Source organism: Oryzias latipes, chromosome 6, assembly GCF_002234675.1.
Source record: "Oryzias latipes chromosome 6, ASM223467v1".
NCBI lineage: Eukaryota > Metazoa > Chordata > Actinopteri > Beloniformes > Adrianichthyidae > Oryzias > Oryzias latipes.
The window spans coordinates 17023797-17051578 of NC_019864.2; the positions used below are offsets into that span (position 1 = coordinate 17023797).

At 41.3% G+C, this 27782-nt stretch overlaps 1 protein-coding gene across 1 annotated transcript in view; it reads right to left on the reverse strand.

The window, feature by feature from the left end:
• Positions 1 to 2739: 2739 nt before the first annotated feature.
• Positions 2740 to 27782, reverse strand: part of otud7a (OTU deubiquitinase 7A) — a 40496-nt gene continuing 15453 nt past the window's right edge. The window contains exons 2-13 of the mRNA XM_020704053.2: positions 26302 to 26429; positions 21465 to 21618; positions 19031 to 19216; positions 18728 to 18946; positions 17053 to 17154; positions 16298 to 16425; positions 15698 to 15810; positions 13583 to 13710; positions 13339 to 13488; positions 8440 to 8554; positions 7989 to 8073; positions 2740 to 7688 (exon numbers count right to left, since the gene is read on the reverse strand). Of these exons, the coding sequence (XP_020559712.1) occupies positions 6141 to 7688; positions 7989 to 8073; positions 8440 to 8554; positions 13339 to 13488; positions 13583 to 13710; positions 15698 to 15810; positions 16298 to 16425; positions 17053 to 17154; positions 18728 to 18946; positions 19031 to 19216; positions 21465 to 21549 (2859 nt within the window). The 5' untranslated portion in view covers positions 21550 to 21618; positions 26302 to 26429 and the 3' untranslated portion in view covers positions 2740 to 6140. The remainder of the gene's footprint in view (positions 7689 to 7988; positions 8074 to 8439; positions 8555 to 13338; positions 13489 to 13582; positions 13711 to 15697; positions 15811 to 16297; positions 16426 to 17052; positions 17155 to 18727; positions 18947 to 19030; positions 19217 to 21464; positions 21619 to 26301; positions 26430 to 27782) is intronic.

Genomic DNA, 27782 nt, shown 5'->3' on the forward strand with positions numbered 1-27782 from the left:
GGTGGTCGCAGATTGTTTGGTCTCTTTACGGCTTGAGCAATGCTCATATATCTGTTGTCTATTAAGACATACTGTGGCACATTGTTAAGACACAGAAAAAAGCAGATTCAATTATTTCTAACAGAAAAGCCCCACAACTGTCATGGAATTATCCAAAATTGCTGGGGGGGTTTTAGAACAAAAAACCAGGAAACAATAAAAATGCTTTAGAATTACTGTCCTGTCATCACACAGCTGCCACATCAAGCAGGAAAATCATCATAATGTAATAAACAATCAAATATGCACTGATGCTCTTTAGCCACACCCACCTGTCAAACGGGATGTGATTGTGTTTTAGAAAGGATTTTAAGATTCTTACATCAATTAGCTGTGATTTGCCTCTGTCCCAGTCATCTTTTAAGAATGTTGTGTTAACTTTTAGTTACTACTAAAAGGGGGAATCTGCTCTGCTCTGCTCTATCCCCTTTCTGTTACAAAGCCCACCTGAATCCATGAGATCCCCAGAGAGCATCAACATCTCGTAATCAAACTTTTCCTAATTTTGTTTTGTTTTTTTGGGGGGGGGGCTCATTATGGGTTTGAATATTGGCTGGGTCTTTTCTGTGTGGAGCAGGTGTTGCTGCACGGGTTGTGGTCTATGGTATTGGTGACAGACAAAACTAAGCACAAAACCAAGAATCTGCACGGTAACACCATCAAGTCAGAAGCAATAAAACCGAAGGAGCTAATGGATAACAAAGAGATACAGAGCAATCACTAAGTGTAGCTTTGATTGCATGAGAAAAGGAAGCAAAACTGAACACTGCAGGGAACAAATCCTAAAAAATAAAACAGAAAGCAAAAAGTTTTTAGAAAAAAAGAAGAAGAAAGAACTAGAATGGCATGGCGATCAGGGTTAGGGTTTAATGCATTACATTTTGATCGGATGACATTAACCAGATATTCAAATCTTTTGAAAGTAAACTGTAAAAACTTTTGAAAACGATAGAGGAGAAGTTTTGCTTTTAAAATAAAGATTTTAACTTGCAGAAATCCACTTTCAATACATTGATATTTCTTAAGTGCAACTGAAAAAAAAACTAAAATAGCAGTTTTGTGACGAGAACAGCTGTTATAGTTGGGACTGGCAGTGTGAAATTCTTCCCATAAACTGCAATTCAAACTTCTTACATGTCTCGTATTTTTGTATTGTTTTGGTAACAGGAAGTACACCTTGTTCCTGCTTTCCCATCATGCAAATATTTACTGTAGCTGCTTGGCTATCAACAATGGGTGGGGCATCAAATGCTCAACACTCTTTCCTTCCTTATTGTATTGCCGGCTAAGCAAACTAATAGACTGTGAAGTTTGCTGCTCATGCAGCTGGCATGCAGCTGCAGAGTCATGGATGACTACCTTACAACTGCAGCATGTGGCTGTGAAAATGTAGGTCATTTTCAGTCGCTATGATGCACAAAAATTCTGTTTTATTTGGATTTTTCTTGAACTTGATCATATGACTGTTTTATTTCCTGACTGCTGGAGGATGTAACAGGGAAGTGACAGGGAGGAAGAAAAACGATTCCATGAAAATGTTGCAATGACGATGCTTCTGATGTCCTTGATCAGACTGTGCATCAGTCTCCCTGCAGGTTGGTGCAGAATAAGAATTCTGCCGTGCAAAACTGAGCTCTTCACACAAATCTGCCTTTTTTTAATCCAAATTTCTTTGGCTTGAAAATGATTTGTGTGGTTATAGAGGTGCAATTCTTCACAGGGTTTCCCTGCAAGCTGATACCATTTACTCTATTCTCACTTCATTGCAAAAAAAGCTTCAAAGTTTTTGGTGGTTGTGTGGGAGAAACATGTATTCTCTACTAGCTTTAGGTCTTTCGATCGGGAGCCTGATCTCGAGATGACACATTTTTTCCATTTCAGCGAGGTATATTGCTGCAGATGCAGGGCAAAGTACAGACAGTTTATGTGAGCAGTGGGAACTCATCTCTGCTGGTATCACCCTTCAGACAGGATGTGGGGGAGGAGGATGTGGTTTCAGTTTGACTGATTTCTTTTTTTTTCATCAGTCACACCTTTTCTTTGGATTACAACTACAGGTGATGCTCTGTGCGCAGCGTAAACCTAACTTTAGAGTCTAAGTGTTGCTATTTTCCTTCCATTTCCACTAAAAGTGGGTTAAGTAAAGAAGATCGGTGATGATTTGTGCATCCACACACAGGGCCTAAAGGGTGGGAGGTTTTGTGAGGTTGGGAGTGGTCTGTGCTCCTGTGAGGTGGGTGGAGATGGTCCGAGATGATTAATAGCAGCAGAGGTCTTAATTAGGCCCTCGTTTGTGGGTCGTCCTCAACGCCAGGGCCTAAGAGGTAAGAGGACTGCCACCCACTCTCAAGAGTGGTGCAAAGTAGGGCTGCTAGCAGGGTGGAGCTCAGATTCTGGAGGCTAGCACTGGGTGGAAACAAAGATGGGGGGGGGGGGGGGGGGTTGGCGTAGTACTCACAGCAGCAGAAGCATCAAAGGCAGCAGGGCCGCTGAAAAAAGACCTGCAAATGCTGCGAGGAAGAAACCCGTCTTTGATGGGGGTCTGTTTGCAAACGCACATATACATTAGCTTTTTCTTTCCACATGAAAAAAAAATCCATTATAATTAGGTGGCTAATTATCATAAAACTCAATATTTATAAGTGGTTGAGTTCTTTTCAATGCATTATGTGAGGGCAAAAACAGATGCTTTAAATGAAGTGTAAACCAGGTTCCTTTATTCTTCAATTTGAATCTGACAGAAGAGTTCTTGTCAAGATTGCTGAAGTGAAATCCTACAAAGAAGAAATCCTACAAAGAGGAAATCCAAGAAAGGACACGTTTTCTGTCTCATTCTCTGAACATTAAGGTCAGACCACTGCAGAGAACCTGACCCTGAACATGTCATCTGTGTGACTGGCATAGGTGAACCATGTGCAAGTGTAACCCAACTCTATATATGATGTAATTCCCAATTATTCACAGCAGCAGTCCAGAGCTTTGCTAAGAATAACTCTGTTCACACTGTACCTCACACAGACTTCAAGCTCTTGTCATTCAGAGAGGGAAGACACTGTTTGTCTTCTTTTTTATTTTTTGAGTATTTAACCTCCAGGTGAGGTCTTTCAAGGATGAAGCACAAATCAAATAAAAAAAATCTGTTTTAGAAAATGGTTGATGTCCCCTTCTTTTCACTGTTGTACAATCTCAACTTGAGTTGGGTCAATATCTCTCAGTTCTTTTAAAAGTTTGTGCCTTTTTCTCCGATCCTCGTGTCAACAAATGACAAAGCTTTTTGTCACAAAATGTGCAGACTGTGGTTTATCTCTGAGAGTAACAAGCAAAGGCCTGCCTGTGAAGGACACCCTCTAGACTGCAAATTTGTTGCTTCAAACCTAACATGTGATTCAGTATTTACTATTTTATAGTCATAACACTAATATGCCTAAACTTTAACAGGTTTACTTACTGGAATTTTAACAGATTTCTACCTGCATGCACTCTATCTTGCCTTGTTTAAAATGCATTCAGGTTAGGGGTAATCAGGATTAAAACAGTTTTTTTTAAGTAGATTTCTTAGAATGTTCTGCAATTGTGTGCAGATTTGTCCTTTTATATTTTATTGCTTTTGGCTATCACATTTCTCCTATATGATTAGTAGCTTTTTCTCTTTTCTTTAAATCTGCAGAGTTCCTTTTTTCCTTCCAGTCTTTCCCACCAGCAGCTCTTGCTCCCTGCATTAAAAGATTAAATAAAGATGTAATTAACTTTAGGCCTACACTGCTGTGATGACAAATAAGTCTCTTACAATATCCTCTAAGTCACTTTGTGGGCCAGTTAATGCTATTTTGTCTTGATATGCTGACATGCAGAGTGTCCTCCCTTTCGTTTTACCCACTCCATGCAGGACTCCTCTCACGGAAGTGGTTTCAGGTTTTTCCATTGTTGTTTTGTGTAACTGCATCTCTGGAGGACCGAGGTGCGGGTAAGGCTCCGGTACTGGAAAGCTGGCCCACTTGGCAGCTTATAAAAAAAAAAAAAGATCCTTGACTCGAGCACCCAAACCACTTTTGGTGGGAGTTTAATTCTTTAAATCCAAACAACAAAGATTAATTATGCTTTCATAAAAACGTTTAAAGAGTTCTGAGGTTTAACTAACCTTTAGTCAATTAACTCTAAAGTTATTAAAAGGAAGGAAAGAATCCATCCATACTTTTGTAAATGTACTCATTTTTCTGTAAAAGCACATTTCTAAAACTTAACTAAATTCTCAAAACTTTTCATATAAATTACAAAATCATCTATTCTTAATACCTTTAATCCGTTTTATGAGATCATCTCTGCCACGCAGAAAATAAGTAATCCACAGCCGAACCCATTTCCAGACAGGAATCTTCAGGTCCTCTGGGTTTGCCTGAATGACAAACGCTCACATATCCACAAAACTGTAAGTCTTATTTTGTAACAAACGAAATATTAAAAAAATAGTGAAAGCATATTTTCGTGCACTGAGAAGTTTGAAAATATTCTAAAAAATATCAAAAAACAAGATGTTTTTATGCTTTTTCCCTGATTGCTTTCTGGAGATTAATAAAACAACACAGACACACAAAGTATGTAACAATAGACTATTTTTTGTCCTCTCCCCCCCCCGTATTTACATCTGTACCTAATGTGCAAATTAATGATTTAAAGTAGTGTAAAACTCCTAAAAGAATACAAAATCATATTTTACAGTCCTAAGATGGTGAGAGTCCATAAAGTAGTCACACGGAAACAAGGAGGAGCAAACACTGCAGTTTGTACAGTACAGGAGAGACACAGAAGACACAAACCGAGGGAGCAGTGGACATCCTTGGCCAGGACACACCTTGTTAAGGACAGCATGGTACATCGTCGAAGCATTCACCAGAACAAACAGCAACACAAACACTGCGTCTTTACAGTAGTCATGTCGAATGAGCAGAAAGCACTTGGAGGCCCTGGTTTGTTCAAACCCCACTAATTGGTTAAAGCACTGATGATAACAAAAGGCTTGAGGTGCTCTTAGCAGCAGGTGCTTCTTTTTACCGGCCTCTACATATGAAAGAAGAACAATCTCACACGGGGACAGGTGACCGGCTTCATACTGCAGGCTACCGCGGAGTGCTGATTAGCATGATTGCACATCGTGTTGCGTGTGTCTGTGACCGTGTGTGTGGGAGCAAGGGTGGGGACACATAGTAACACTTCAGACAAATACACATCAGCCTGATCTCACAACTGACAGTTCATCTCATCTAACACATCGGGGAAAAAAACACACCGTCGACACTGTGAGAAGCAGCTCCTCTGGCGCGCTGCATGGCACAGATAAATTTGGAATTTGTCTCGTACAGAAGCCAGCTTGGCAGTGCTTGTGGACTTTGAAGAAGTTAATTACGAATGAAAATGATAAAACACCATCTTACAAAATAGTCCAGTTCCGACACATCAGACAGCGTAGCATTTCATCCTAATCTCAGGTTACAATTCAGAAAGCTTAGACGTTTTTTATTCCTGTAGTTCAAACTCGTTTACAAAACACACTGGAACATTCCTCTATAATTTTACAAGACACAGTTAACCTACAGTAACTATGTTATCGGTGCATAGACAAAACTTGGGAGAGTATAGCAAGAGTCACCAATTTATTGCTGTCAAGTCGAATTTTTCCCCCCGTTTTCATTTCTTTTGATTGCAAAACAACTAGAAATTTCCCACGGAGACTTTGAAGAACCAGGCAGAGGTATTGCATTCAAAACAGATCAAAAGAGATAATAAAATGTTCCTTCCTGATGAAATGCAAGTTTTCTTTTTTGGACTTCAAAAAATAAAGAACTTTCCTTCACATACAGAAAATTACATCACAGGGAGATGACTTTTACTCTAAAACAAGTAAAAGACTAAAATCGGATGAGACAGAAGTTAAAAAAAAAAGGCTCTGGCCAAAGCTGTTCACTCTTTCAGGACCTGCTCCCTCCCTCCTTATTCTTAAAGTAAGAATCTTTATTATTAAAGGAAGGTGGGACAGGAATCATGAGCTTTCCTCAACAAAGTTGCAAAACGTTTGCTCTCCTGTGGCTGTGTTGTGGCTGAAATGGCTATGCAGGCCTCTGCACTTTGCCGTCCTTCTCCCTGCGTTTCAGCTCCTCCCTGTAGCAGTAGGAGCAGTAGTTGTCTGTCTCTGGCCTCCCGTAGAAGGAGCAGTTCTCCCTCTTGCAGCGCCGCTGCTGAAAGCAGTACAAAGGGGTTCCAGAGCTGCGCCCTTTGGTTTTGTCTTGGTTGAGCCACGTGTGAGATGAGTTGTCCTCATCAGCAAACTCGAGGCAGTCCTGAATGTCTCCCGCGTTGAAGCCGTTGGTGTAGGTGTGGGACTTGTTTTCAGCAGGCATGTTGTAGGACAGGGTTCCTGTGGTGTGAACAGTGCGGACCCCCGACAGGCGTGCAGGGCTGTAGCTCTGGGATGAGAGTGTGCGGTTCTGTTGGGGGTAGGTGGCGCACGTCTTCAGCGTGCCCACCACAGGCTTGTTGTAGGGCTCGTCTTGGAAGATGGAGGATTGCATGTTGACATCTTGTAAGTGAATCACACTGTGCCTCTGGATGGGAGGTGTATGGCTGTAGTGGGCAGACACAGGGACGGGCCCGGGTCTCTTAGCACCGATAATGGGGGAGCAGTAAGGCGCGGGGGAAGGGGCTGGGTGGGGGACATGGTGAGAGATTGTTGGCGGGGTTAGAGGAGGGACGGAAACCGGAGGGGCAACAGGGATTGGACTGTTTCTGCCCTGCGTCTTCAAACCCGACAGGGGCTGCGGGTTGTTGTAGGTGTGGTGGGGCAGGACCGGAGAGCAGCTCTCCGGAGGGGAACTGTCCGATCTCTCCCTCTGGAAGACGCTCTCGTTCTTCAGAACCACCTCACTGGAGGCCGGTGGCTTCTTCTCAGCCTCTTTCCTCTTCTGCTCCTGCTCCTGACTGAAGCGCTCCTGGGCGTTGGTCAAGTAGTAGCTGATCATCTCCTCATGGAACTGATGTCGATGGCTGGTCAGCAGGAGTGCTGCAAAGATGAACTTGCGCTCTCCCTGCATAGCAGCCCGCAAGATGTTGAGGCTGAGCTTGACATCTGTGCTGTATTTCCAGTTTTCCAGTGTTTTATCTGCGGAGCTCCGCCCTGAACTGTCCTGCCTCTCCGTTGGGGAGGAGCTGGAGGGTCTGTCTCCATCTGTAGGGGAGGGACTAGTAGCCTTCTCAGAGGAAGTGGAGCTGGTGGACTGACCTGACTCCTCCTTGTTTCCTCTGGTTGCTTTTGACTCTTTCTTCTTTGCCTTTTCACTTCCGTTCTCTGTATGACGACCTGAGCTCGAGTTGGATTTGTTTATTTTGCCGTGCACAAGCCCCCCAAGACCTCCCATGTTCTTCTTGAGCTTAATACCAAGTGTTTTGCTGAAGCTTCCCAGTCGGTTGGCTACAGAATCAGTCCGCCCTTTATCTTTGTCTTTGCGCTGCTTGTCTTTGTCTTTGTCCTTACTAGACTTCCCGGTGTTGACGTGCGAGTTGCTACCGACGGACTCGCGGTCAGAGTCCATGGACTCAGCCAGAGACTGGACGTCCTCACCTGCAGATGCTGTGGGAGACTCTGGCTGAGCCAGTGGAGCCTGCACAAAGACAAAACACAGAAACAAAACGGGGAAAACAATAAAAAAAAATGTCAGCAGCCTCAGAGAGATTTAACAATTTCACGTCAGACCAATTCTTCAACAAAATGCTCAGAAAAAACGTTCGTAGATGGTTTTCGATGAGTCACAGAAAGCGCACATATACAAGAGATGATCAAACGCTGACAGAAAATCATTTAGAGTGACATGACTCTGGGTGTCAGTAACATCTGGAATGAGGGAGCTTCTTCACAGTGGAAATAACCATGGCGAACAAGGCACACGTGGAGGAGGACTTACCCTTGTTTCAGATGGGATTCTGATCCATGTTACATTCATGTAGCTGTGCAGCAGGTTGAGTTTGGCCTCCAAAGACAAGATGAGACTGAAAAAAAAAACATAATAAAAAAAATACAGTTATGCTTAGATTTTAGAAGATGCGTTGGACATAATTTTTCAGTATTTGAAATAGATGCAGCTCGTTTAAACCAAACCCGTGAATGAAGGGATCCTGAGATGAAAACTGCACACTAACTCTTCAAAAAACTTTGTTGCTGCCGTGACAAGGTAACTTCCTGCGGCTGATGTGACTCGCGATTTATTCTTAAATTGCTCCTTCTTTGAAGTGACCCAATCCCTGCGGTCATCCCCTACAATAAGTCTTCTGAGTGGATTGACAGGACTGCCTGGGGCTGCAACCTCTGTGGGCTTTATTGATAAGAATCAGCCAACGACTGTACACTGGGCTTACTTGGCTAACTTGGCATTATCGTTGTCGTCCCTCCCCCACTCCCAGTCTCTGCCAGGGTCAACAGCAAAATGGAGAGCCAACAGCTTGTGCTCCGAGTCGGTCAGAGGGATAACAGCTGGAAGAGATGAGATTAGCGGGACATGAGTTAGGTCAACTTAGAACAACATGCCACTGGAGGCCACCTTTGCTCTGACAGACCAAGCTGACCCTTTGATGGCAAATTAAGAAAGTTACAATATTTATTATGAATGACTCTGTGTGTGCTAATACTGGAGGTATATCACAGTAAATGTGTCAGTAAATGTCATAAGTTAACAAGGCTTTACTTGCTCTGGCTCCATATGTTCATTAGCAACTAAAAAGTCTTATTTTTTATCAGTGTTTCCTGTTCTTCTCTCAGTTTAAACTAGAAATTTAAAGCCTTAAATTGCTTCATCATTTGTTAAAAAAATATTTGTGGTTAGAATTCATCAGCATAGATCAGACTGAAGGGATTCTGGTTCAGTCAATCCAAGACCTGGACTCTCTTTTTACGCAGATGACTCCGTTGTATTTCATCAGTCCAAGATATGCAGGCCAAAATATTTATCTAAGTGGGAAGCTGTGATTATACGAACTAGTATCTTTAGGTCTGTTGTAAAAGAGTAAGTTCTTCTCTTTGGTCGGTGAGTTGCATTGCTGTTTCAAGTATATAATTAAAGGAAGTTTTGTGGGTCTTGTCTGAGTTTGGGTAAACACCGCCAAAAGGCAGAGTTGTTAATTTACCAGTCATGACTGTCCCACACTGAGATGAAGAGTCTCAAGCGTTATCTTGAAGGTTGCTGGGCTAGCCTTCAGGAAAGAGATGAAGAACCCAGCTGTGAGGACGGAGCTCAGAGTTCAGTCGCTGCTTCTTCATATCAAAAAGGAGCCTATTGAAGCGGTTTAGGCATCAGGTGTAGATATTCCATAAATGCGCGGACTTTGCCGTGACTCAGGACTCCATAATAAGATTGTATCTTCCTTTTTTGAAGAACTTTTGGAAGAGAGGATCAAGGAACAATTTTAGGGACGATCTATCCAGTCTGGGTTGTAAATATTTCGCTTGAAGGATCTAACCTATGATAAACATATTGATGGATGAACAGATGCATTTGGTTTTTGGGGAAATGTGATACTGACGTGACTTTTCAAATACATCATGGTGATTCTATTCATTAAATTGTGTTTTTAAAAAAAATGTTTTGTTGTGGTTTTGAACTCCAGGGCTGCACAACATTATTTGGTTTGTAATAGAACACAAGAGATGCAGGATAAAAGCTGCTGGGATTATTTACATTCATCCCCCTGGATATAATCAGCCACTCACACGCAGGAAGAGGATTTCAGCAGTCATCAGTGGACGCACAACAGAAAGCAGACACCTACCAGGGCTTCCTCTCATGGGAAACGTGCGTACAAAGTGCGGGCGTTTACAGTATATGTTTGGGTTGTTTTTGTGCGAGTGTGTGGGTGCGTTTTAAACAACAGTACAGGGAGAACTAGTTGGGGCTCACTGACAGCTCGCCTCAGGCTACTTAATGTGGAGGCTGCAGTCCACATGACCATAGAGAGAAGCAGGCTGTTCAGGCTGAAGATATTCCAGCCTTCACTGTCAGACCCAGATGGAAGACACAGCCTCCTCCATGCCTCATCAAGTCTTCTATCGCCAATAAGCTGCTGTGCTCCGCAGGCTCGGCACAGACAAAAAAAAACAAAAAACCCTGGCAGCGTCCACTGTGTCCGAGCTCTTTCGTCTCTTTTCCTCGCTTCCTTCATAGAAATTCCGCGTAAGCACAAAGTCAAATGTAGAAGTGCTGCAATACTAACAGTTCTATTGACAGATTTAAGCTGGCCACACCCTCGCAAAAAAGATTTGACACTGTCCAGAAATCTGTGCTGAGAGGTCCAGTTCCTCTGAACCACAGATGCAAATTACAAAACAATTTGCACCCCCTCCCTAAAAAACTGCATGACTAATGCTTGCAGCTACACAAACAGTAACAAAAGTACTGGCGTAGTAGCGCAGTGTGCATATTTTTGAAGCTCTTTTCTGAAAACGCTCTTGTCGAGAATAATTCTGTCACAATAACAAGAAGAGAAGCAGGCAGAGCACAGAGAAACACCTCCCTCTCAGTCCCGCTTGTGTCATGCAGCGGGCAAGAGGGGGGTCTGTGAGGTGGTGCCCCGGCTCCCACAATGCAGCTGCCCTCCCGTCTCCCGTTGTTGGAAAGTTGCTGCGTGCGCTGCGAATCTTACTTGGGCCAGGTCCAAATTCAGAGAGCCACCCCTGCCAATGGAGCTCTGGGGGACTGGAGTGTGCTGTAATGCATTTACAATTCCTGTTGGCAGCCTTGTTTTACTGTTTTTTTATTGACCCAGTGCCACAGCTTATGCATGGATGACATCACAGAGCCTTTTGCAGTACGCAAGCTGTGCACCGGGCCAGCATGCCTTGATTCAGGCGGGATGCAAACACAAAAAATAAAATAAAATAAATTAGGAAACAACCTGTGAGGACAATTTCAATGAATACATTCTATTAGTTCCAGTTTTTGGTTTTGAACCTAATAATTTTTCTTTTTTTTGTTATTGTGAGAGAGGACAGGGGCTTCGTCATGTCTTTTAAATGATATATGTACACTTGGCAGGGATTACAAAAGGGTTATCTAGGGGAAAAAACATTTAAAAACAATTCTAACAGACTGGAAAACAGAAAAATCGGAATTTATGACTTTTCTACAAAACTCAATTCCATTAAGTCAAATTTGGCCCATTCATGACTTAAAAAACAGACTAAAAGCCTTAATACTAACAGCAGAGTCAATGTGGCTATTCTGAATTTATAACTAGCATTTTTTGGTGTTGGCAAAACACTGGTTTTATTTATAATACAGAAGTGCAACTACCGGGCAGAGCTGGTAGGTGGTCTTTGTGTAAAAGAAGGACATTATTTGAGTTTTTTTTCAAACGGGTGTTTCCAAGTTTAATGATGGAATGCCAAGAAAATCTTTGAGTGTTTTGGTAATGAAACCACATCTTGAAATAGCTCCAGAGTTTTCCAGAAGGTCGATTCCTCCCATACGTGATTTGACCACAGAAGCTCAAACAGCAGCATCTTCAGAGGACCCGGTTATTATGACACAGCAGGTGAGCAGCAAACGGCCTGCAGAGAAAACGCTGACCCGGGTCTCGGTTCACCTGAGTGCACGCAAGCGAGAAAGCGCTTGGTCGTGGAAAAATCCTTAGAAACTGAAATAAAAGGAAGTTTTGATCGTGAAGTAATACTCTCTGGCCAGAAGCAACCCTCCTGCATGGATCATCAAAGCAGCCCCAGACGCCATGTAAGCAGCAGGAAGACAGAGCGGTGGCAAAGGCTGTCTGTGCGGTTTAGAGTTGGGTTCCTCAGAGGAGCTGGACTGTAGTCCTTCATGCGGAAGATTATTCTGACCCACATGCTGACACCTGAACACACCAGGCTGCCAGTCGCTCAGGTGCTCTGACAACTATCCACCTGAGGCGTCCACACAGTGGTGTGTCTGTCAGTACTGCGGGTTGATTTGTTTAGGCCTCTGCAGTCCGGGCCCCAGCCCATCTGCAGTGATGTGGTTGGGGCTTAGGGGCCAACCACTAAGTGGTAGTGAAAGATTAGGTCTGCCTGACTGTCTCGCATCTGTTTAGAGATCTTTACCGCCACAGCAACTCACTGACCATTTAAAAAAAAAATTCTAATGTGTGAGACGCTTCTGTGTTTAAGGAAGGTCGAGGAAGTCTTAATCAGAGCAGCACAGAGTTACAACTGTGCTGAGTGAAATAAATGATCTGACGTGTTTTCACAACACCTCAGAGAGACTCTGCAGACTGTCTGATCTTATCACAGGACACGGTGTACTGGTATGGAAAAAGTACTGCCAAGCAGTGGTGTTATGACTGAGCTGGCTTTTCCTGGAGGTATGCACCATCTGCTGGTCGAAGGGAGAACCTCAGCTTCCTTCTGAAAACACCAGCTGAAGCACTGAGCAGTTAGGAGGGGGCTGCTTTCAGGGAATAAGCTCCGGGATCTACAGATTAGTAATCAAGCGTGTCAGACAACATTGAGTGCACGCCAGCTCAATAAGCAGGTTGGTGGTCATTGTCGAGGAAAAAGGACCTGACATGCACAGAAAAGAAGGAAGGAGGAAGTTGGTTTGCGTAAGTGTCTACTTGAGAGTAAAAAACGCAGACAGAGACAGATCTGGCCAGCTGCCCACACAAGTGACAACCGAGTTCCACCCACTGATCTAGACATACAGGGGTGTTGTGACAACTGAGACCGGTTGCCATAGAGATCCTCTGTATTTGTCAATTAAAGAAACGCCGTGACCTCAAGGATAAGCAACACGTCTGGAGTGGGATCCGATGAAGCCAAACAAGACATAAACAAAGGTAACTCAACACAATAGTAGGTCCACACTTGCAACAACTAAGCACACAAAAAACACAAAGACACAGCTAGAAAAGTGGAGGCAAACACCTTTGACCTAATAAATGTTAAACTCTTGATGTGAAAAGTCAACATACAAGCCTGAAGTTTTTTGCCAGCTGTAAGTAGGAAAAGGCTTGCTGTCCACTTCATTCTCTGCAGCTAACCGGCGCTGCTAACTGGACGGTTTTAATAATACATCACAGCTAATTAGAAAGCTGTCTCATACATAATTCAATGACAAGCGGCCCACTCGCCTTTGTTTCTGCATTCTACTCACTTGGATAAAAGTAAAGACTGTCAAAAAGGACACATCAGGGGAGTCAAAACTTTCTATTTAGAAGAGGTCAAGACAAGGCTCACATCACAGAACCAAACTTGAGACTGAGGACCTTTACGATGCTGTACATCCTACTTACCTTGCTCCCGCTGCTGGTCTCTCTGCTCCATGGAGACCAGGGCAGAAAAGTGAGCCTGATCGTAGGCCAGGACCAAAGGGGAGCAGTGACAACGGGTCGGAGGCACCTCGAGGGGCAAATAGAGCCCTCCAAATGGGATGGGAGCGAACGCTGGAATTTATTTAGAAGATGACAGCGTCACTATTTAGCTTTTCTGTGTTTTAAATTTTCAGTTTACTTTAAAGCAAAACAGAGGCTCATCTACCTTCACCTCCAGAGTCTCTGAGCATGGTGTCTGCGACCACCACGATGGGTCTGCGCAACACATGGGCCAGCACAAACACATGGAATTCCTCCAAACTCTCATAGACAGGATCCTCTGAGTTATCCACCCTGAGGAAAAACACACACACACACACATGTGACTCTGCAAACGTATCTCTCCTTAGGAGCCTTTTCCTTCCTCGGGTCGGCTTTAACAGACAGGAAAGCTGTGTTTTTTCCTTAGGAGTTTGGAGAAACCAGTGAAGGAGGGAGAGCAGGGCCGATGGAGGGAAAGATATAAGGAAAAGGCAGAGCTCTGGAGCACACAACTCACCAGGAAACTAGGCGTTGCGCAACAATTAAGTTGTCAGCCACACAGCCAAATTCACTCTAATAAAGAGCCTCTTAATATGTGAATCCCACTCATCCCATTCAAAAGCTCATCCCACACTAGGACCATCAACCATCCCTAACCTTATTACCCAGTTACACATTAAAGTCAATGAGAGGTTAAAACCTCCACACTAAATGAGCAAATTACTCTCCTGAAGCAGATATTTTCAGTGATGGAAGGGTGAGTCTGCCCTGGTAATCATGCAGAGTTATTGCTCTGTTGTTCTCTACCAACACATGTCGGCAGCCCTAAAGACTCTAAATATGTATTTTTGCTTCAAATGAAAAATGGAAATTGCATTGAGCCACAGCAGCAACCTTCCTGCTCATTGCATTGTTGTTTTTATTCCCTCAGACCTGCTGCTAACCTCTACGTGAGAACACGTTGAATATGGAAACACAAACCACAAAGTTTCTCTGCGTGGGAGTGCTCACTTCCAGTTTGCCTTTGAAGCACAAGAAAAAAAACATTCATCTGTTTTTAAAAAAACTAGCTGCACACTAACCCACCCAAAACTAACCCACCACTCAGAGGAAGTTGGTACAAATGAAGGTGTTAGTGCTCGTGGGTGTCAGTAGATGGCACTATCTCATTTTGTAATTTGCATGGTAGAAGCAGTCAGAGTGGGAACAAAGCTGGGAATTTGGGAGTTGGCCTTTTGCTGGGTTTCAACACAATAGTCAAGAACAGGGGTCTGCAACCTTTAATGCTAAAATAGCTATTTGATCCAGTTTCTTGCTGACCAAAACCCAACGAGACCTGCAAAGTCCCACCGTCTGTTAAAAAAAAAAAATGAGATAACGTGATCGGAACATGTGCCTCAAGCTTTATTCTAATATAAAAAAAACACTCACAGTAGATTAAACCTTTTGCTATAATTTTGTTTTGCTATCTGACATGTTAAAAATCTAAACATAGATATCTATATTTGATTAATATGACCAAAACTACAAACCTTTTGTTTATTCAAAGAATTTTTCTATAAAGCCAAAAAGACACAATGTAGGGATAAAAGAACCGGAGTCTGAGGTTACAGACCCTTGGACTAGAAAAACCTTTCAAGTGTCATTCTTTTGAATAAAGACCCTCTCTGATGAAAATTCTGGTTTTGGTGTATTTAACATGTTCTTGAGGCATTTTCACATAATGGAGGACATTTATAAAGATATTAAAGCTCAAAATTGCATTTCTGAGTATTTCTTTATTAAAATTGTGAATCAGGAGCAGACAAAAAAAGGATGAAAAAGATTGTTTTGTCTAGTTGAAAATACTCAGGGTCCTCAAGCTTCCTGCTCCGCTCCATTCTGATGCACCCACTTGTAGACAACGAGACCCATTTACGTCGTCCGAGCTGACATCTGGCTCAACACTGTATGGATGGATAGCTCCAATATTGCTCGACATTTTTTTTTAATTGGTAATGTTATGTTGGGGGTGTGAGGGGCTCTGTAAGCTAGTGGGAAAGAGAGAGTAAACAAAGGGATGATGGGAAGTGGAAGCCAAGGGTCCCACCCAGAACTCAGAGGTGAATTTCTCATAAACTCCTCCCGCTCTGTAGAATCTATGTCCTAAAAAAAATTACACAGGTTTTTGGATTCTGGCTAAAAACTGCTTAATTATAATTAAAAGACCACTGAGATTGCTTTTACAACAGACCAATGAATAATAATGCAACATGGTTTATTTTTTATGCACTTCGTAGTGCACATGAAAAGACCTTACCCTCCACTGGTGTTCCCGTTTTTGCTGAGATGAGAGCGAGGCTCACTGGAGGCTAACTTCAGCAGCTCGTTCCACTCCCTCTCCCACTCTTCTTCAGTGTACACCAGCCCCGACTGCTCAGAAACACACCCAACAGATTCGATATACACATTTACTCATGCCAGCATTAAGAAAAAGTAAAGAAAAAGGGGTAATTACAGAAAGGTGGCTATTATGCAGTAATGGTTGTGCCCACGCTAAAAGCAGAACGCTGCAGCTGGATTCATCTTTGATCAGTGAGCTATCAGCATACCCTGAGTGCTTCACAAACCCTCTGAACTACTTTCCCTGGGCTGTCTTGAGTGACATGATTTTCATAACAGCTTTAAAAAAACGGTTTAATCCGTAACATCAGGAGATGGCAGAGAAAGCGCAGAAGGATTTAGAGATATTAGCAGCCATGCTACAGCACTAATGCACACTCTAAATCACAGAAGGACCATTTTCTGTCCAAAACTGCCACTCAGTAAAGAAGCTGAGGCTCTCTCTTCCCCACCATTTGGGAAAGGCGATGTCATGTAATCAGAGGCTATAGTGTGAAATAATGCACATGTTCCTGACCTCCTTGTTCTGCTGGGTTTGCTGCCACCTCCACCTTCTCTTCAGAGCGTCCCTCTCTGTCCCACTCTTCATCATGGTGTAGAGAGATTTCCTCAGCATAAGGTCTCTGTCATGGAAGCCCCACATTCCTGATAACCACACACACAAGCGAGTTCAGCTTGAGCACATTGTACATGCTTTGAACATGGCTGATGAGGGGGGGGGGGAAATCTCTGAGCATAGCTTCATGTTCTTGTTGTCATTTGGAGATGACTAAAATGTCTTCCACAGACAGAGCTGTCAGAGCGGATTACTTTAACTGTGGCTTCCAAGGCTTTCTGCTGCTCAGGCAGTCCTCGCGCTGGGGAGTCAAGAACCTCCTACCGCACATACCTGACAGTTTCCTGCTTTTACAGGTCATACATTTTCTCTTCATCCCTCAGCTGAAACTCCTGCATTTTTAACAGTTTTAGTCTAGAATTGTCATCATCTTTATTTATAAAGCCCTTTTACACAATTTTAGAAAACACCAAGAAAAGCTTATCACAATAAATCTGTTACATTTCTTTAATAGGTGAATAAAAACCTTATAAAAACGTGAAGGTAAAAAAGCAGAGCCAAATCTCATCCATAGCCGAACACTTAGCTGTAAAAATGAGTTTTCAGTCGACTTTTAAAAATGGATGGAGAAAAAGAATTTTGACATCGTTTTGCCGAAAAGACAACAACTTGCAGGCGATAATTATGTGAAGGCTGAGTGCACACCAGAAACCCACCCAAAGAAGCAGCATGCAGTAGGCAATTTCCATCCCCAGTGGTAGCCAGAGGAAGCAGCTTCTTACAGCTGGTGCACATGGTGGACCACCAGTTCAGACGACCTGCAGACAACAGAGCAGCTGCGTCATGACGATGTCCCAGATGCTCCAGGAAAAAGGATTATATAAAGGAAACAAGAACTCTGGATTTGTTTTTTAAGGAAAATGATCAGATTACTTTTGCAGACTTACAACACTAAGCAGTGTCATCTTACATCCAAACTAACATTTATGCTTAACATAACAGACATCTGTCATGGGTGTAAGTGTGTAAGCAGGTCACTGGGGTTGAGTTAGGCCCATGACACAGAGGAGGGTCCCAGAACCACACCCCTCTTCGTCTGCATCCAATCCCCCAGCTTTGTTGGTAATTGGTCAGCGCTAACAACTAGATAGCCTTAGCTTTTATCTTGATAAGTACCAGTCTTGAAAAAAAAAAAGGTGTGGTAGAAAAAGAAGAATAGAGACTGAAAATGAATCAAAAGGGAGACATGATAAAGGATAAAAGTCAGGATTTACTAAATCTCCTCATTGTCAATGCCAGTAAGAGATGAAGAAACACGGAAGAAGAGAAGGAAGATTTAGAAAACCAGTTAAGACATCAATTAGCAAAAAGCAAACCAGATTAACAAACATTTTAAACTACATTTTAGAACACAAAAAAACCTGACATCCTTTGCCAAAAAACACACTGATAGCAAAGACAGGAAATGCACCATCAATCCATCCACAGTCAAATTTTCTCACATCCAAACAATTTAATAATTCCTCGTTTATCACGAGAGCTACGTCCTGAAAAATAGGTGAAATCCGTGAAGTAGGATTAGAGATGATTTAAGGCTCTAAATCCCTTCACTACAAAATGTATACACTTTTCTTTGACAGACATGAACATTTCCACACATTTCTCTCTTGTTTAAACTCTCAAAGTTCAGTCCTTTGTAGAAAATTAAGTCCAGTATTATAAAATAAAAACCAAGATCTGCTCATGATAGAGGATTTATGTAACTCTGGCAACAGAGGTGATCGATTGACAATGGTCTACAGCAAATCAGAATGCAGAAAACAATGCCGTGTAAAAAAAAAAACCATGCAAAATTGCCCTGAAACAAATCTGTGAAACAGTGAGACTGCGAAAAGTTTGAAATGATTTAGCGAGGAAATATTGTACAAAAAACTGGATAACATACACATTTAAAAAACTAAAACTAAAAATAAAAAAACACAGTAAATGCACCACCCAACTATCAATCCACCCATAGTAAAGATTTCCATGCATCCAAATAATTTATCTTAGCAAATGTGGCCTAATTTTTCCCAGATCTTAGTTAGATTTAGGTGAGAAAAGATAAGAGAAATCAGCTGGAAGATCACAAAATTCTCCAAGAGTTTTATGTTTTGAGTTCAAAGAGCCTGCGAGGGAGGAAAAACCCTTTGGGAAACGGGACACTTGAAAGAAGACATCTTAGTCTTTTCTCCAGATGCTGTTCGGATCTGCTCTTTCTCAGTCTCACCATGCAATCGTGTCTGCAAGGCTGGCTCTCATAAGTGTTTCTTAATGCCCCAGAACTGTGGTGCTTTAGCTTCTTAGATGAATTTATACAAATGCAATCTGCAGACATCTCACAGCACTCACCAGCCTGCTCCAGGGCCATCATGGTGGACTGCTCTATTAGATCTCTCTCTATGAAGCTCCTAAAGTCCTCGCTGTACACGCTCAGGTCTGGCAGCTGGAATGTGTAAATTGGCATCTCGATAGGGAATTGCTCGCTGGTACACTCACTGGCCACCTGCAGCCGGGCCAGGGAGACAATAGCAGAACTGGCGTGGGAGATCCCACGGGACAGACGCTTTTCTGGAAGACAGAGCAAGGATGGTCTGAGCTGGGAAGAGATGCTGGAATGGAAAACTGTTAGTGAAAGGTCAATGTTGTGGTTACCTTGAGTACTGTCCTCCTGCTTTTGCGCACACAGCCTGTCGATCTTGCTGACATGGGTGGGTGTGTCACGCGCCTCTGGCTGCTTGTAGTAGCGGCCCTCATTGAAAACCTGCGGCAGGTTGGCAGTGTGGACCTGCCTGAGCTCCTCATAATCATTGAGAGCAGCGCTGAGGTCCCAGTTTTTACCTGCATGACGGAAAACAAACACACAGCTTTCATTAGAAATATCAAGCAGAAAGGCTCATTGTGAACTTTTAAATTGTCATTTAATAACAGTGATAGGAAATTCTGTTCACAACGTTGAGATAAAAGTACAGTGCATTACTATACCACATGAAAATTGAAGTTTTTCAGGGCAACATGATCCTGTCCTCGTGTTTACAGTCAGCAGATGTTTCTTATGGTGGATATGACAGGTACAGGAGAAAGTAGGATGCAAACATAACAAAACAAAGAAAAATATGTGTCGATTCTGGCACAGATAAGTTTGATTCACTAAAAATAAACATGCACGTTTTTTTTCCAAGTTTTTTTCTAAGACCAAATGTTTAGCTGAAATTCAAAACATATATTCATGTTTTTTTTATTCATTCTATGTATGTATTTTATGTATATGACTTCAACTGCAGGCCTGGCATGTAAAGCTGAGAGGGCTGTGAGACAGGATCCACTAATGGACTAGCTGTGTCTGAGATCGGAAGGAAGTCGTCTCTGACTCTAGACCGATGGTCGTTGACAGTCAAGACATGAAGCTATGCTTCACTAAAAACTGGCTCTTGTGCCGATCAATGCAAATCCGATTTTGTTGAATGGATATCAGCAGCTTGGGTTACACACATCCAGGAATACAAGATATACTGTCTCCTATAGCATCTAATATAGATCATCTTAAAAAGCTTGTGTGGAAAGCACTGTTGCTGTGCTTTCAGCAGTAAAACCTACAGAGTGAACAGGCATCTAAGTCCATTAGAAACTCAGCAGTCTCACCCCTTACATATTTTATTACACACATATAAGAGTGAAGCGGATTGAAAAAAATAAAATAAAGTTTATGGCTCTTTCCTTATTTTTCTTTCTTAGAAATATGTTTTATAGTTTACTGTTTTTAATGTGACAATAAAGATTTGAGAAAAATAAAAGACATTTTAGTAAGTAAAACCGCCTCTAGAGGGAAGCACCACATTTGAATCCTTCTCCTGATCACAGGCTCATTAAGCAGCTGCAGAAGCTGGCTCTTTGGGGCTGCTAGCATTACACCAAAGCTACAGGAGAGAAAAACAGGAAAATGAGAATCTATAGAACTCATGATTGTCATTTTGTAGTCCACAGTGTACTTCAATACCACGCACTAAAGGGCGGAAGAAGAGAGAAAATGATACCAAACACATGTATTTGAAAATACCCCAAAACTCATTGCAGTTTATCATCACAGATGAAAATACTTCCAGAATACAAATCCCAAAAAAAATCTTCGAAAATTTTACTTTATGAAAAGATTGTTATATATATTTTTTCAATTTACTAAAGTAGTTCACCAGCTTTTAGTTTTTTTATTTTAAAGTGACCCCATATCTTAGCTTCAGATATGCAAAAGAACTCGGCTTTGCAGTAAGTTTCAATTAAGGTTGAAAATCACTCATAAATATGTCACACTTGCCTCTAAATCAACAAACTGGCTTTTGTTGCTCCCACCTTCCTTTCCCCGACCTTTGTTTCTGTTATTTTCTTTCCTTGTTTCCTCGTCTCTTTTTTTTTTTAGTCCCACTCTGATCATAGTTTGATCTATTGTAAGAGATTTCCCAGCGGATTTTTAAATTATCATTGTGCAAATTTGAGCCAAAAAAAAAAAAAAAAACAGTGCCATTTTCTAGGGCATAGTTTCTGCAGAGCAGCAGGAGTTTATCAGAAATTCGCCTTTGTGTTGTGGGCTGGACTGCGTGAAGTAAGTCTTCCCCCTCTTCCCATCATGCATCCGTTTACAAGCTCTCCCGCTGGCTTACAGCCTGTCACACCCCCAACCTAACATTAAAGATGCAACAAAAATGTCGAGCAATATCACAGCTATACAGTCATTCAGTTTTGAACAGAATGCCAGCTCAGATGAGGAAAATGAAGACGAACATGGATCTATTACTCTGCAAGACGATGCATTGGAATGGAGGGGAGCATGGAGCTTGTGGCCAGCCTCTTGCAGCTTCTATATCAACACTACAATCTTTTTCAAACATCATGTTTCTCGTCTGCTCTTGATTCAAAATTTAAATAAAGAAATAATCAGAAGGCAATTTTGAGCTCATTAAAAAAATTCAAAATGTCCTTCATGATTATAAAAATGCCTCAAGAATGTGTTAAAAACACCAAGTCCTTGTTGGGAGCTGCTGACCAGAACACAGACCTCCTAGATGGTGTTTAAGACTTTGCATTTGTCTCTTACCTTCCAGCAAGTCTCTAGCCAGACCTGGTTCTGCCCCTGTGGACCGAACAAAGTCTGACAGGACCGCGTCCATGTCCAGAGTCATGTGATCATGTATGTGTGCTGCCCAAGGTGCAGCGGTGGCCTTGGTGGACGCCAGCCTTCACGTTCTCATCTGTAGGGAGGGGACAATAAAAAAAGACAGCAGGGTTTTACAAATGGAGTTTTCCAGTGAAGCATTTAGCCACACCTTCCATGGCTCATCCGAGACTAACCCTTGTGAGAAAATACAAGCTGGACTGCCTCGACTCTTATTTCAGTTTCAGACATAGCTGACAGTTCTTAGCACTGTAAAACTCCACCCCCGGCACCCCTCCCAGCTCCTGCCATTAGCTGAATGTTAAAACCTAACTTCACGTGTAATATCAACAACATGGCGTCATCCAGGACACACCTGTCCATGTTCAAAGCAGCTGGACAACTGCCCACAATCGCAAGGACATCTAGAGCTTTCCTGCCGCTGAGTGTTACCCAGAGGTCACTGGCCGATCCAGCCTCTAAACTTCTGCTGCACTCTAAGAGGGGAGCCTGATTCAGCGTGATGCTATTTGGTGTCGTCCTAGCTAGAATTTACATCATGACTATGATGGCACTTCAGCTCTAAATATCAACAAGTACAGCCTTGTTAGGTCAAAAATGAAACACCCATTCACTCCCTCTGTGCATGCGTCCATGCATAGCTTTCATTCCACTAGAGGCTGTGTGGGTAGAAGGACTGAGCTCAGAGCATCGTCAGTAGAAAAGCAAACACCTACAGGCTTGATCCTTTGACATAAGGCTACTGTGTAAAGGCCAAATGTCTGAAGGCTGAAGGTACTACGGGATAACTCCAAGGTTCTTTAAGCCCAGAGCTTTTTTCAAGAAAAACAAGAACATGACTAAATGTCTGGCTCCTGTCTTTTCATGAAAGTGGGCTGTATGTGTGAGTTTGTTGTGATTTCAGTGCTATATTATGCCGCATGCACTCTCAATTCTAAATAAAACCACGATCTTACCAAACAATCCATATGGTCCCTTACCCAAAATGGAATCACAGGATTGTGTATCAACACAGACAAAACTGAGCTCTCTAAGCTGAACAAACACTGAGCTAATTGTTAACAAGAAATGCAACATTTTGAAACTTTCAAAATTATAGTACAAGTTTTCTGTCTTGTGCAGAGTTGGTGCTCTACTTGGCCAAATAAAGTCACTATTGCAATGGTTTTATTTCATTGTTGCAAATGTGAGAAGATTCCGACTAGAAATAGTTGTTTGGCAAATTGCTGAAAAAACCTAAGGAAAAAAGAAAGGCAGGATGGCACTACTCATCCCAACCTGACGCGAGTCATGTTATGCCCCAAACACACTGAAAAACACACACATACAGGTAAGTACATGCTTATCGAAACACGCATGAAAGCATGCTGTTGCAGGTTTCTTTAGTCTGGTTTACCAGCTAGTTGCAAGTAGCTAGTTTGGCTTTGTAACAGTGAATTCATTTAGCACTCATCGTCTCAAACCTCACCAAAGTCCCATAAAATATAGGAAGAAAGTTCGTAAGTCAATAAGATGGTAACACTACTACGGATGACTAAGCTGGAAGATCAAATCAAATCAAACTTTATTTATAGCACTTTTCCTATGAAGGCCGAAATGGTCTAAATTCACAAAAGCAAATAGAAAAGAGAATTGTTTACCCTTGAGGTCTGGATGCTAAACATAAAAAATCTCAACAGATTTTAAGCGTTCTCTCAAGTAGCATGTAGTAATAACTTTAATTTTTCATTTTCATTTCATTTTTTATTAGTCCTTTCCTTTCATGAAAATGGATGTTCAAATGTTTACATGTTTCTCTTACATATTGAACTTGTCACATTAGAAAATTTTAAGCAGAGTGCTTTTTAATTGCATTAGGAATGAAAATAATTTTCCTTGAAGTCACAGCATTTTCAACTGTTTCGTGTACAATATTAATGAATCAAGGCTGCACTTGAAGTTTGACAGACCTAGTTCCTGTGCAACTGCACTGTTTATTATTATATAGGAAGAAACACAACATAAAAACTGACAGAAGGTAATCTAGAACAGGAAATTGAGATGGCATTATTAGAGAACTTCACATGATTTCTTAAATAAGATGACATGGATTAATTTATACAGTTAGCAATTATAATTGATCTCAGACTTTTAAATGAATACAGGAAAAAAAATGTTGAAATGTATCAGTCCCATTCAGTTCATTCTTTTACAACTGAATGGAAACACATGAATGATTGGTATCTTTAGATCACAGATGGCTCCGAGTCAAGCAACTGCTTTGCAGATTAAAACTCTTTTGAGTCTGGAAGAATGTAGCAAGCCACCAAAATAGCAGATTATTATAAGCTTTTACCCCACCTTTTCCCTTAAGAGGAGTCCTATTCAGATCTCTTTCCCTGTGGGAGGCAATTATGACTCAGAAACACCACAAAGCGTGTTTTTCTATCTGACGTAAAACAAAGTGGGTCAGAGGATCCGCTTAGTGTCCAGTTTCCACTTAATCGCGATGACATTTATCACTGCTTCTGCAGGAAAAAAACATGAATCAGGCTCTCACAAGAGGTGAACACGGAAGACTGCTTGGTGCAAGGTGGCATGAAAACCCAGGAAACGAAGAAAAAAATGCTGATGTTTGTTTTTTAGAACTGCTTTGTATAGGAGGGTTTAGTTTAGTTTTGTAATGTTTTAAACTTTCTGCACTGGGCTGTTTCAATAAATATATCTCTAGGCACAGTTATATTAAAAAATACTAAATATATCATGACATAAAACTTTGGTGAGTATCATAAAGAGCCTTTCAGCAACAATTTAAGTTTCTTTCTGTGGTTTTAAAAATTAAGCATCATATTTTTTGAGCAAAGTTAGATGTTTAAAATTCCCAAATAAAAAAATATCTGGAATATAGTTCTTAAAAAATAACTTAGTGTTCTCTTTTTCTTTATTTAATACAGAACCTAGTTTTCTTGTTAACAAAAATTCACTTAAATAAACCATACATTTTACACATTCAATAACAAATGTATTCCTTTTGATTTAACGGGGCTTTTTTCTATCAAAGTCAGAAATCAGCTTCTTATGAAAAATGTTTGTGGACCACAGCATGTTTTGAATATCTAAGGTCATAAAAAAATCACATTTATTTAAAAATAAATGAGAACAAGACATCTCGCATTAAGCAAAATCCTGAGCACAGCGAGTACAGATGCCAGCTGTTGTCCGCTCACCTGAATCATTTGTCTGTTCAGCTTGCTGCCCAAATTGTTTTAAAAGCAATACTAGAAAGAAAAGCACATTATGCTTTTCTTTTGTGCATCCTTCACTGGAAAATATGTAATCATTGTTGTACTGTACTGTACTCTTTTTTCTTTTTTTTACTTTTATTTATCCGCATGCGCCAGTTGGGATGCACTTATCCCAACTGGCAGCCATACCAATGAGAACTTTGAACTTTTGTTGATCTGAAAACCCCTTTCAATAAATCAGAAGATTCAGAGTATTCCATACTGGCATACCACTACGTCTTTGACGGAAAAAAGAGCTATCGCTTGGACATGGTGGTGGGGGAGTGATGATTTGGATTTGTTTCACACCAGCTTGCCCCCACTGAGTAAATTAAAAATTCTTCAGGACATCAAAGCACTGTAAAGTGAAACTGGTGAAAGTTTAGCCACAACTAGGTCATGCTGCTGCACGATGATTCCACCCACAATGAAAAGTCGATGACAAAACTGACAGAAGCAGTAGATGACAACATTGCTGCAATGTCTTAGAGTCAAAATCTCAAATTCTGCTTCAGTGTGGAGGCATAAACAGCCTGAAAAGACCCGGAGAGACGAGTCACATTTCCAATTAGCCAAGAATGATAAGGAATTAAAGGCATTGGTGTAAAGTAAGTTAGTTCTGAAAATTGAACCACTGGTGCAATTAATAATAAGAACTCAAAGAAATATTTGTCTAATTTCCTTTTACTGATATTTTCCATTTGTTTTCTTTTGAAAGTCCAGTTATTTTTAAACACAACTGAATGTGACAAAATTGCTTGTCTGCATTTGACCCGTCCCCTGGGGGAACACCGAGCTGCAGTCACAGCTGCACTCAGAAATCATTTTGGAGGTTTAAACCCCCAATCCTACCCTTTAATACTTTAGTGTCAAGCATGAGGGCGTTCAACCTGCTTTTAAAGTCTGGTATAAACCCAACCCCATGAACTCCCAGTCTTAGAGGAAGGACACTCTACCAATAGGTGGTATCTATCACATGATTGATCAGAAAGAACAAGTCCTCTGAGGGAATGAGTTAAAGAGCATTCACAGATTTTATCACGATTACCACATTGTGGCTTCCCGTTAAACAATTTTAGAAGTAATTAGTGATTGGTTATCAGATTGCATTTATCTAAATGGGACTGTAAATGCAACTTAACAAACAAGGAGGCTTGATATTTACTTGTATCTGGAAATATTGTGATGGTATAACCACAGCAAAAACTAGGTGAAGATCTGTTTAAAAAGGAACTGGAGCAGATGGCTCCTGCCAGTGCAACCAAGAGCTTCTGGAATCTTCTGAACCTCTGATGAAAGAACAGAATATTGGAACAGCTTTTGGCACACCAAGTTTGATTACATGACAAGTTCATTCCAGGTGAAGTTTTTCTTAATGGAATAAGACAACATCTACTTAAGTCTTCATACTGTTGTGGAGTGTCATAGAAGAGCTGAATAGAAATGTACTGGAGGTGTATATGAGTCAGAGGCCGACACTGAGTCACCCTACATACGTTCAGTATATTGGCTGACAGTTGTTGGGGGGCCATCTGAAGACCACAGGACCGACCAGACCACTCAGCTCTAGTCCATGGCTTCAATGGTAACGATGGAAAAATAGACTCTGGTAATTCAGAGAGCCCTGAAACATAAAGAGGAAAAGGAAAATAATCAGATATCACAATTGTTTAGTACATATATATCATCATGGTTGAGCAGCAAAACTGAAAAGCTGGCTTGCCCTTAAGTTGCTCTGACCCTGCGTAGGAAAAAGTAGGGCTAAAAGATGGATGGACAGAAGGATGGATGATGTTTTCCCTTTTCTAATGATAATGAAAAACAGAAGTGTGGTGATGCACTCTGAGAAAAACAAAGACAGAATCACACTTTTTTTTTTTTTTTATTGAAGAGGCTTTAAAAAAGGCAGAAACGAATGACATGGCATCGTCCAAAAGACAGCTTTAGCCAACACTTCTCCATCACTTCAGCAGCATGCTGCCAAGTGCTGAGGAGTTAGTGTCAAAACTCTCCTAAGCAGTACTGAAATATCTCTGGGCGCATGCATGCATAATTCACTTTCAAAGAAGGTTCATATGTAGTGTGCATCCTGTTTATTTTTTAAGAAAACTCACAATGGCACCATAGAAATATGAGTCACTCCTCCCTTACACTGCAGTGCCTTCATTTCATTGATTAACCTGGCTGACTGCCACGGTTAAATCTGTCCCGCTGTGGCTTCGAAATGGAGCAAAAAATATCATTACACTTGTCATAATAATGATAACATTTTCCAACTGCACTTCTGTAAAGCATCTGTCACAATCCGTCAGCCTCCAAAACAACACACACACACGCGTGTGTTTAATTCTGTGTTTCATGAAGGACACAAAGCAGGACACTGACACAGTTATGGGATATAATATTGATTTTATGAATAGCTTAGGTAGAAAACATTAACTTGAGCACATCTGACGGTTCCTTTATGTGGATTGAGAAACAGTTTGAGACCACTAAAAGCATTTAAGTCAAATAGAGTTTACAGAATCATTTTATGACTCCACCAGTGCTGGGAACTTTCCCTGCTGGGAACCAACAATGTGGCCCATGCAGACAGTTTGTACTGGAGAAAAGAAATGAAAGAAAATTCATTTTCAGATTACAGAATCACTATAGTTATAATTCATTTTATTATCAGAATGTTGTTGGGGAAACATACAGGATCACTATTTATTTTTTCGAAGTAGACCCACTTTCATCCCCCCAAAAAACCTACCCGATTGCCTAGCAACTATGGATTTAAAATAACAAAATGTAAACAATGCGCTAACTGCAATATGCTTCTTTAGTGTTACTTTTTTAATCTTTTATAAAGAAGAAAAATCATTCTATATCATAATGTACTATTGTTCCACTGTTTAATATACTCTTTGAGATTCAAGAGGGTTTATTCTCATTTCAACCATTTATAGCAGACCCAAAATTAAATATGTTTCTC